The following is a 10,674-nucleotide window of genomic DNA, read 5'->3' on the forward strand; positions in this document are numbered from 1 at the left end:
TACAACTAAGTAGCCTATTTCCTCCCCTACATGTTCCAGCCATGTCCTAATGTGTAGAATGAGCTCAGACCTGTTCACCACAACTGCCTCTAAAATCCTGCACTGTCACTCAAAATGCAACAACGCAACATATAATACCTATAAAGCATTATGTAGCCTAAATGTCATTCTTCATTTCTTTTGTAGCCTAACTGAAGAAAAGCATTTTGTAATAGGCAATGTGGTGCGTTTTAATTGCAGCCTTATCATTTTGTAAAACGTTATAGCCTATGGTAAAATGTCCAGTAACATATTTAATAATAACTCCACTCTATCTCTAATACTTTACTTATACCTCACTTACTGTACTGTACTTACCAGCAAACCTACAAAGATTTCCTAATCATATTACACTTGACCTACATGATTCGATGACAGTGCTACCCATTGACAACTAGCCCAAACCATATACCTGACTTGTGCCTCATTTTGTCCAGTTTATGGATTATATTCAGGTGCTTTTAAATAATTAACAACGATAACCTATAGTAACCGAGCCAATGATATTTAACAAAAAAGTGACGACTTTACCGAGGATGTGTGTGTCAGATTTTTGAAAAAAAAAATCTTCAGATGAACGAACCTTGGTTCATGCCCCTACCGGACAAAAATCAGGGTACATGTGCCGACGGTGTCGCGCGCAAATATCGCGAGATCTCATTTCAGTTCGATTTGAAAACAGGCGGCTTCAGGAACAACTGCACAAGAGGTAACTTTCAGTTAAATTATCTCAGGTTCTGTGTTGTTTGCGGTCTTTATTTTGTTCAACTTATTTCACTTTGATGGTATTACATTTACAATTCAAATGTCTTACGGGAGCACAGCCTCGAAGGACTTAAGTGTTTGTACGTTGTTTGCCTATGGGATCGCCTATGGGCGTTAGCAGCTAATGAGGCTCTTGAGACGTCGAGTTATGTTTATCTCGACGAATGTACAAGTAATGTTTATACATTGTTTTCTGTGAAGGAACCATGACCGCAGACAACGAAATGGATCTCAAGGAAGCGTTTCAACGCGCCCAGAAAGGCCACTACAACAAGGCTAAACTAGTGGCGTGTCTGAAGAGTCGCTATAACAAAGTAATGTACATTTTTTTGTTGTTGACATGTGAGGATTTATTTGTATTAGCTTGAGGTTGATTTCCCCATTATTGTCTCCGTATGGAGTACTTTAGTTTGGACAGGAAAGGTACACCAATAGGACAATGGACATTTTATATTGATTTAAATGCTACATAGACATTTTCTTGTAAAAAATAATAATAATAATATTAATTTATTTTTGATCATGAGTGGTTTGTATATATTGACCTGGAAATCCTTAGTGCTTTTAAACTAGTGAAAGTTAGTTTAAGCATCTTGCCATTGATTTATCTTGTTTATTACATTTTTCTTCTCACTTCAGCTTGAAGACAAAACTTTGTTTCATGAAGAGTTTGTACACTATCTTAAGTACGCCATGATTGTGTACAAGCGGGAGCCCAGTGTGGAAAACGTCATTGAGTTTGTTGCAAAGTTTGCTTCAAGTTTTCAATCTTCACCAAAGCAAGAGGAAGAGCAGGAAGATGATGAGGAGGAGGAGGAGGAGGAGGAGGAGGAAGATGAGGATGATCACCCATTCCTCAGTTTTATTTTCAACTTTTTACTGGAGGTAACGTCTATTAATGTGCATGAAAATGTGGGTCCGGCGTGTTATGTAAACCTCTTGTTTCACTACAAACTTGGAAAACACAACATGCTTTAACTGAAGCATGCTTTGAAATGGTAATGTCCAGATCTATTTTTTTTTCTGCTCCTGGTCTGATTTTGTATTAATATGTTTTTATGTAATATAATATAATATGATACATTAATGCATATTATATGCATTTTGTAATAATGCCTAGTAATTGTAGACCTATTGTATATTACAGTAGTTGGCAAAGGTAACAAGGATCTTGGCCCTGCCTTTATTATATTTTAGCAGCTGCAGAGGGTCCTTGATAGAGATCGACCAATATATCAGCTGGCCGAAATACGGACCTTTTATCAGCTGATCCATACCTCCAGAAATTTTGTAACGATGTTTTTATTTTCCGAGTTTAACCTGTAAAGCCTGAACTCTAATTAGACGGCAATGGCGCAGCGGTTAGCACTCGTGCTTCACCGCAAGAAGGTTCCGATCCGAAATAAAAGCGCCTCGGTGTGCAAACTATACATCGTAAACAATTAAACATTAGCCTATATAAAAGGGCCGTGGAACAAATTTTAACCACTGGATCATTACTGGTCCACTACTACAGTGTTAAAATCACTATTGGTTTGCCACTATGTTATTACCTGAGAATTTGCTGCAATTAGACAATGCAATCTAAAACTGTTTTGCCACTGAAAATTTACTACACCTCGTTTTTTCTCCTCTAGTCCCATAAAGCAAACAGCCATGCTGTACGATTCCGTGTTTGCCAGCTGATCAACAAGCTCCTGGGCAGCATGGCAGAAAATGCCCAAATTAATGATGACTTGTTTGATCGAATTCATCAAGCCATGCTGGTCCGTGTCACTGACAAATTTCCGAATGTAAGGATTCAAGCAGCTCTGGCAATGACCCGCCTCCAGCAACCAAGAGAACCAGACTGTCCCACAATCAACGGTTTGTGTCCTATTGAACTTTGGCTGTATGTGTCTTTCATTGTTAAACATTATGTATCATCCTATTTTATGTTTGTATGTAGCATACATGCTGATAATAGATAATGATTCCAATGCGGAAGTGAGACGAGCTGTTCTTTCCTGTATTGCCATGTCTCCTTCAACACTCCCTAAAGTGCTCAAACGTACCAGAGATATTAAAGAGAATGTTCGGAAGCTAGCATTTCAGGTACAGTTGTAATTGTTTCTATTTTTATTATTGGAAGCACAATTACTTTTCTACGCTCTTAGCAACAACAACATTTTGTATTTCTGTTTAGGTTCTGGCTGAAAAAGTTCATATTAAAGCTCTTACAATTGCACAGCGAGTGAGTCTGCTGCAGCAGGGTCTTCATGACACCTCTGGTAAGTTAAATTCCGATATTTATATGAACATTAGAGGGGCATTGTCTAGCATGCTTTATTGTTGTTGTAGAAGCCGTAAGAGAGGTGGTTTGCTCACGCCTATTACCAGCCTGGCTGCTTCGTCTGGATGGTGACGTCATTGAGCTTCTTCACCGACTTGATGTTGAAAACTGTGCTGAGACTGCTCTGGACACACTGAAAGCGATATTTAACGGCATGGCTCCAGAGGATCTTCTGAAAACCAAACTGCAGTTTAATGACCGGTAGCCAATCTATTAAATTTAGCAAACTACAGTATATTTCTAACATTCTGTGCATCAACGAGTGTCAACTATTATGGAGCGGCAGGTACCTTTCCCAATCATGTTCAATCATTAGAATTTCCCACAGGATGACTTTAATGGGGGTTCAGAAACATCACACATTGGATTGAGGGGAATGAGCGTAGCTAAAGTTCAAGAGCACTTGGACAGATTATCAATGCTAATGTCAGGTTCCAATTGACAATGGTATATGTTGTTATTGGTGGTTATTGAGTAGAATGTTTAAAGTATATGCAGCAGTTTGTGGGGGGGAAAAAACGCTTTAAGAATGCACTTTACAGACTCGATATATTTTCCTATAGGAAGCTGATTTCTGATGATTCCCTGAGCTGTGAGAACATGCTTTACTGGAGAGCCCTGTGTGAGTTCATCAAGAGCAAAGGAGATGAGGGCGAGGAGATGCTGGAGAAGGTTTTACCTGATGCTGCCACTTATGCCAACTATCTTTCTACGTAAGAGAATGTCTATTTCTCTATGAACTGAATATTTATGTTTTTCTATACTTCAAATTGATGGTTCATTTTATTTTGGTTGTAACTCGCAAATGTTTGATTTATTTGTTTGCACTTTGACGCTTCATTTGGACAGGTACCTAAAGGCTGTGCCTGTTCTGTCAGAGGAGCAGAGGGCTGACTTTAACCAATTGGAGCTTGTCATGACTAAAGAGTTCATCTCCCAACAACTCATCCATCTAATTGCTTGTCTGGACACAAACGAGGAGGGGAGCAGGTTGGTTACATAAGTATGGTACCGGTTTAATACAATGTAAGTGGGAGAATGTCTTTAACTGTTCCGAAACAAACCAAAAGCATATGAGATATAACGAGGATTAACCGAGTATAAGAATTAAGGAATTCTGGAAAAACATAAATGCCAGAATCCAATTGGACAAATTGTTTGATTCATTTTACTGACTCATGTTAAAATGAGTCACTCACCAAAGTGAATCGGGTGTTTCGTTTGATTGGGTGAGTTAGTCTAATGTAATTTACTATATAAACCAATAAAAACATTACGGTGTTATTATCCTTTTTATACATACTCACTCACTCACTCACTCACTCACTCACTCACTCACTCACTCACTCACTCACTCACTCACTCACTCACTCACTCACTCACTCACTCACTCACACACAACAACAATTAATTATATTGATGGATTTCAATTAGATTGTTTTCATAATGAAACAAATACATGTAGCTGATTCAAGGACTTAGACATACCTTTTATACAAACAAAAGAACAAAAGAAATGGCTGCAAACCTGGCAATTATTGAGACGAAAGTAGAGATTGCGATTTCAATTAAATATTGATTAATTGTCCAGCTCTACTTGACGGTGTTCAATAAAGTGACTCACATTTGATTTGCACATGCGGCTGCAAAAGGTAGAAAGTTACATGAGTAATAATGTAGCTCTGAGATGGAGAAGCAAAGTTTGTTTGAAGTTGCTGCAGTGATGCCGGTGACTTATTTTTCACATCTCATTTATTGTAATATTTTCCAGGAAGCAAATGCTAGCTGTCCTGCAAGAGATGCTCTCTATGCCCAATACCCCCTTCTCTCTAGTGACTTCACTCACTGAAAAGCTTCTCACACTCATCCCTGACGACCAGAGACGGATTCAGTGTGTATGTATTCTAAGAATGAGGTGGTGAATCGATGCCTTTGATTATCGTATTGTATTATTGTGGCTGTGTTCATCAGGTGGCTGAGATCATCTCTGATGTGAGAGAGCCCATTATGGAGGCCAGTCATGTTGTGGATGAAAATCTAAACCGTCGACAGCAAGTTCAGGTGAGGTCAACATAGTGGCTCTACGGTTGTTGTGATTGTTGTTGTTTTTCGTTTGCAGTATTAACAGTTGGTTATTCTTTTGCTGATTACTAATGAAATACTCCCCTCATCTTTGCGTCTAGCTTGCAGAGGTGAAAGTCCACATCATGGAGGCCAAACAGACACTGGAGGACTGTATTTCTGCTCAGGACTTCAGTCGTGCCGCGGAGCTCAAGAACTCCATCACAGAGCTGGAAAATCGCAGGAATCTGATTCTTCAGGAAATTGCTCAGAGCAGCCAGCCAGCTGACAAGGAGACACGAATGGAAAAGGTACACAAGATGTCTATGTGAGGAATATTACTATCGGTAATTTTCACCTTTTTCCGGAAGTTCACCTGGGCGCTGCCATGAATTGTGCCCGCCCCTTTTCTCCTATATGTTAACATGGGACTGGAGAAGTCCACATAAAATCAATTACTACACGAAAAAAAAAAGCTGTTTTTCGGCCGCGCAGAGAAACGGTGCGGTGTTGACATGCTGGTGCAAATGAACATTGGCCATTTTACACAAATCAATCCACTAAGCATCAGATTTGAGCAGAGAATATTTTCCCTCGTCCTCCGTTTAAATGAACGGGCTTCGTGCTCGGCCAGAAGTGTCAGGACAACGGAAGTGCCGAGACAAAGCAAAAAGGGGCAAAAGTGGGTGGGGCGGAATAAGGTGAATGACAAAGCATGCGTTTGGGCTTCTGAGGTGAGGTTCGCCCCAACATCTTTTGACAAGGACAAAAAATTGGCCTGTGACCAAGCAAAGTTCTCGACCCCTGCAATATAGTTCGCAACTTAAAGCAGACATTGTTATGCTTTTTTCTAGCATTTTGTGGTCATCTATTACACACATGCAACAATCTTTAACACTTAATACATGGCAAGAAGCAATCTTGAATGTAAAAGAAACTAGTCTTTTATTTCCAAAGCCTGTAGAATTGATTCAGACTTGCCCTTAAGCAAAGTTGTCACCAAACCACAGCGCCAACTGCCAAGGCTAAAATGTCTCTCCCAAACAAAAAACAACCAGTCGCCATGAATTTAGGTCAATTATGCACAAATATCAAGTTCTTGTTTTGTTTTTCACATTAAAAAGTTGCATAATTAAAGCTTAAAGTCCACAGGGTGTACATCAAAGACATAACATTAATGAGTACAAGCATGTGGTAGTGGTATATCCCTAAAAAAAAAAGCTTATTTATTTAAAACAGTGGGGATAAGAGTTCTTCACTCTATTGGTACTACATATGGGCACAATACTTACATGCAGGGGGTGTGAAAGGTCAGCAAGGATTTTCGTTGCCTAGTTCACTGATCGAGACTTTTAAGTCTGGTAAATCACTCCAACAATTTTTCAAACTGTTATTTGCATTAACCTTTTTTCGTTCTTTCACAGGACAAAGTGCTGTATTTATCTCACAGTGAATCCCCCCAATACTCTCCGTTTGGCCTAAATTGTTTAACTAAACCACTGTTTCTTTTTAGAACGACCCAGAAACTCTTCTCCGATGTCTTACCATGTGTGCTGAGCTACTTAAGCAGATGAACATCAAGTCACGCATTGGACCAACTATTAGTGCATTAATGTCCTCACTGGTAACTTTAAGATTTAATTCATTGGTACCTGTAAATATTGCTTATATTAAATGTGAAACGTTTTGGCCTAGATCTTGCCTTGTATTGCAAATGCTCACCCAGCCGTCCGTAATATGGCAGTGGTGTGTCTGGGAACTTGTGCGTTGCACAGCATGGAGCTCGCCAAAACCCATATGGTTTTGCTGCTACAAGTAAGTTTTACTTGAAATAAAAGTATGAAGATGAAACACATCACTACATAAGTATTGGAAATGCATAATGTTCTGCATTATTTGCATGTTTTCAGATTGCTCAGCTGGATGAGGCGAGGATTCGTATCAGTGCGCTGCGTGCCATCATCGACCTGTTGCTGATGTTTGGCTTCCAGCTGCTCTCTGAGACAGCAGGCCATCAGGCAGCCCCGCCCGCACAATCACCGGACAGACAGGAGGACGACGCACCCTCTGATGACAAGGTGGAAGCCCAGGAGGACAGTGCACAGAGCACACTGGTCATGCTGTCAGAGTTTCTAGACAGTGAGGTGAGTCTAGACTAGAGCAGCCTCTGTAAATATATTATGGTGTTTCTTCATTATGCTGATTTCATTACCACAGGTAGCAGACCTCCGCACAGAAGCAGCTGAAGGCATTGCCAAACTCATGTATACAGGCCGAATTTCAAGTTCCAAAATGTTCTCGCGTCTTGTTCTCTTGTGGTACAACCCTGTCACTGAGGATGACACTCGACTGCGCCACTGCCTCGGTGTGTTCTTCCAGCTGTACGCCCGTGAAAGCAGGTGATTTCTTGCTGCCTTATTGGTATTCGTGTAACACAATTTACCACTATTTATTACACATCAATAGATTACTTCATTAAACTGTACCTTTCAAATGTATTAACTTAAAGTGTTTGCATTTAGAACCCACCAGGAAGTTATTGAGGAGAGTTTTCTGCCAACCGTGCGGACCCTGTTGAATGCTCCAGTCACCTCTCCTCTCGCTGAAGTGGACATTAACAATGTGGTGGAATTACTGGTTGAACTGACCCGCTCCAGTACACTGATGAAGCCCTCAACCAACACAGAGGTAAGCAGTAGAAAGGCATTTGCCATTATTTCTTAAGTCGAAAGGGAGGTCAAAAATTTAATAAGTTAAAATATTGGCTATGTGTTCAGGAAGTGTGTGTCCATGACTTCCTGGCTGTGCGCATGTGCGGAGAGATGATTAAAGACCCCACTGCCCCAGAAGTTCGATTGTATGCCAAGACTATTTCCAACCTTGAACTTAGCAGAGATGGAACTGTCAAAGAGGACCTGCAAACATTGCTGCAGGAGCTTCTAGAAGTAAGTGATATACTGTATTTGCTTTGAATACATGGGCGATGTGCATTATTGCCTTTTTTTTTTTTTTTTTTTACTTTAGGTGGTCAAGGATCGTGTGTGTCTGCGTGCACTTGAGAAAATGGTTGTTCATCTTGTGGATTTTAAACAGGCTGAGCTTCTGAGTGCTAGTGCTTTACAACCACTGGACGTCAATGCAGATGGTACAAACAGAACTTCTATAAAACGTTTTATGGCTTTCCACTTAACCATTACTTTTTTATGTACACAGAAGCTGCTGAAAGCCACACTAAATCTGCAAAGAGAGGGAAAAGGGCTAATCCAGGTATGTTAAGATCAGCTCTTTTTTGTTACTAAATTTGTATTTGAGACCGTTAAGTCTTTTTTTTTTCACCAAATAACCTACAGGTCAAAAACCCGCTGCCGCCAAAGGGGGTAGAAAAGCTAGGAGAGCAGAATCATCAGAGGAAAGGTATAATTTACAACAAGAGAACAGGCTTCATTTACTTGCTTTATTAACGTTTTAACTAAAAAAAATTGTATCTTGACTTTGCAGTGATGGAGAAAATGTTCCTGAATCTGTTCAGTCAGTTCGTCCATCAAGGAGAGCTAAAACAGCCGCTCTGGAGAAGACTAAACTTGATCTAAACCCTCTGATCAACCAAGAGGTTTCCTAAATGCTGCACCACAATAACGCTTAAGTTTGCAAATGTTACATTTATAAGAAAAGTGAAACTTCACTTTGGTATTTTCCTTTTTTTATTTTTTATTAAGAAAACATGTAATAAAATATTTCCTAAAAGTTTTCTTTACGTGTCCTTCACCTCCGGGAAGGTAGTGTAACTGTAGAAAATACTCTGAATACTGAATACCACACACACACAATGAGCCATATTTTAAGGGGGTCTTTATTGTATTAACAGAAGACAAAACTTGCATCTGTACTGGATAGTATAAAACACGGTAAAATATACAATTTAGCACCAGGTCCTCCAACAGAGCTGAAACTAATTTCGCATGTTGAAATCAACCTTAGTGGCATGTACACAACTAGCCAGGCACACAAAACACACTTAAGATTTAAGTTTGACCTATGGCCTGACGTCTTAGATCTAACGGTGATCCAGTTAGGAAGTGTTAAAATGACCTCAGGCCTTTTCTATGACAAGAGTGACATGCACAAGGAGAGGTAGGTTCTTGCTTCAGAGAAACGTGTAAATGAGTAATGCTAAAACGCTATTTCACACTTTAATGCTATTCTGACTATTAAGGATCTGGAGGGGGGACAAAAATATTTAAAATCACATTAAATCCCAGGTTATCGGTACTAAATGTACATCCAAATCTGTCAGCAATAAAAAATAATTACACTCTAAAACTTCTCCAGGATAGTATTGCACCAGTTGGGACATGGAGTGTGCAAAATATAGTTAAGTCTGTCATAATCTCGGACAATACAGTGCAACAAGCAACGTGACAAAGGCATATACAGTAGCAAGATCTAGGTGGCGTCAAACTAAATTTACGTTAATAGACAACAGCCTTGACTTAAAACTTTTTTCAATATTGGTTAAGGGTAAAATCACAAAGGTCTCCTTCGCTACAGGGAACTATTTGATGTAGTTTACTTCATTTCAAACATTTTGGCAAAATGGAACTATATTTGAGATGTTGACAATAAAAAGTTAAATGATCAAATTAAATATAAGTAGAAAAAAAGACTTGCAATAAATATTTAGGGCTCAGATAAATATAAACAATCATTAAATACTCTAACAAAGATGTTTTTAAACTAATGTATGATTGAGGGGAACATTTCCATCTCCAAGGCCAAAATATGAGCATATTATTGTTGACTCCTAATGGCATCTTCAAAAGCAAAATAATGTGAAGAATATGTACATAAGAATAAAAATAGTGCAACATGAAGCCATTTAAGTTAAACTGCTACATATTTGCTGAGTGTTAGACTAAAACCTAGTGTCTGTCTGTTTCAGCTCATTGTCTAAAGGCACCATCTCAATCAGTCCCTTTTACCAGGATGGAGGGTGCTTCTTTTTCTTATTTAAAACAATTAGATGGGTGATAGACAACATTGTAATGCCAATTAAGATCACGGTCCTCATCCTTTGTATTCTGCAGGAAAAAATTAGTTGCCAAATACAAAGTCACGCCATCTGGGCCCAGAGAGGCCCATCATTCGTGATTGTCTCAGCCTTTTTGCTGGTGGGGGTTGGATCAATTCAGATACCCCAACACTGTGGCTCCTGCTCCTCATCTGCGCCACATGCTGTGCCTGGACTGAGCTTGGTGAACAACACTCAGAGTCTCTTAAGCAAGCTTTGGAAGGGCTTTTTATTTGATCAGTTTTCACAGCTTTGTCCACTGCAGCCCATTTCTCTCTTTTCCCAAACAGTGAAGGTGACCCATCATCCAGTGTGTCTGTGCTTGAATCCCCTTCCTCCCCTGTTGGTCCCTTGTTCAGAGAATTTATTTTTCTGAGAAAAACACGACATTCTTTTAGTGTCTCTGAAC

At 39.6% G+C, this 10,674-nt stretch overlaps 1 protein-coding gene across 1 annotated transcript; it reads left to right on the top strand.

The window, feature by feature from the left end:
* Positions 1-1,002: 1,002 nt before the first annotated feature.
* On the top strand, positions 1,003-8,905 carry ncapg (non-SMC condensin I complex, subunit G). The gene is made up of 21 exons (XM_079554450.1): positions 1,003-1,118; positions 1,444-1,689; positions 2,442-2,670; positions 2,753-2,898; positions 2,990-3,074; positions 3,145-3,337; positions 3,700-3,849; positions 3,986-4,126; positions 4,908-5,031; positions 5,108-5,197; positions 5,320-5,508; positions 6,711-6,821; positions 6,893-7,012; positions 7,108-7,341; positions 7,415-7,596; positions 7,720-7,885; positions 7,975-8,142; positions 8,222-8,342; positions 8,411-8,464; positions 8,548-8,611; positions 8,696-8,905. The coding sequence occupies exons 1-21, from the start codon at positions 1,011-1,013 to the stop codon at positions 8,814-8,816; spliced, it is 3,042 nt and encodes a 1,013-aa protein (XP_079410576.1). The 5' UTR covers positions 1,003-1,010; the 3' UTR covers positions 8,817-8,905.
* The last annotated feature ends 1,769 nt before the right edge of the window (positions 8,906-10,674 follow it).

This window comes from Gobius niger (assembly GCF_951799975.1).
Source record: "Gobius niger genome assembly, chromosome: 3".
In the NCBI taxonomy this organism is placed as follows: domain Eukaryota; kingdom Metazoa; phylum Chordata; class Actinopteri; order Gobiiformes; family Gobiidae; genus Gobius; species Gobius niger.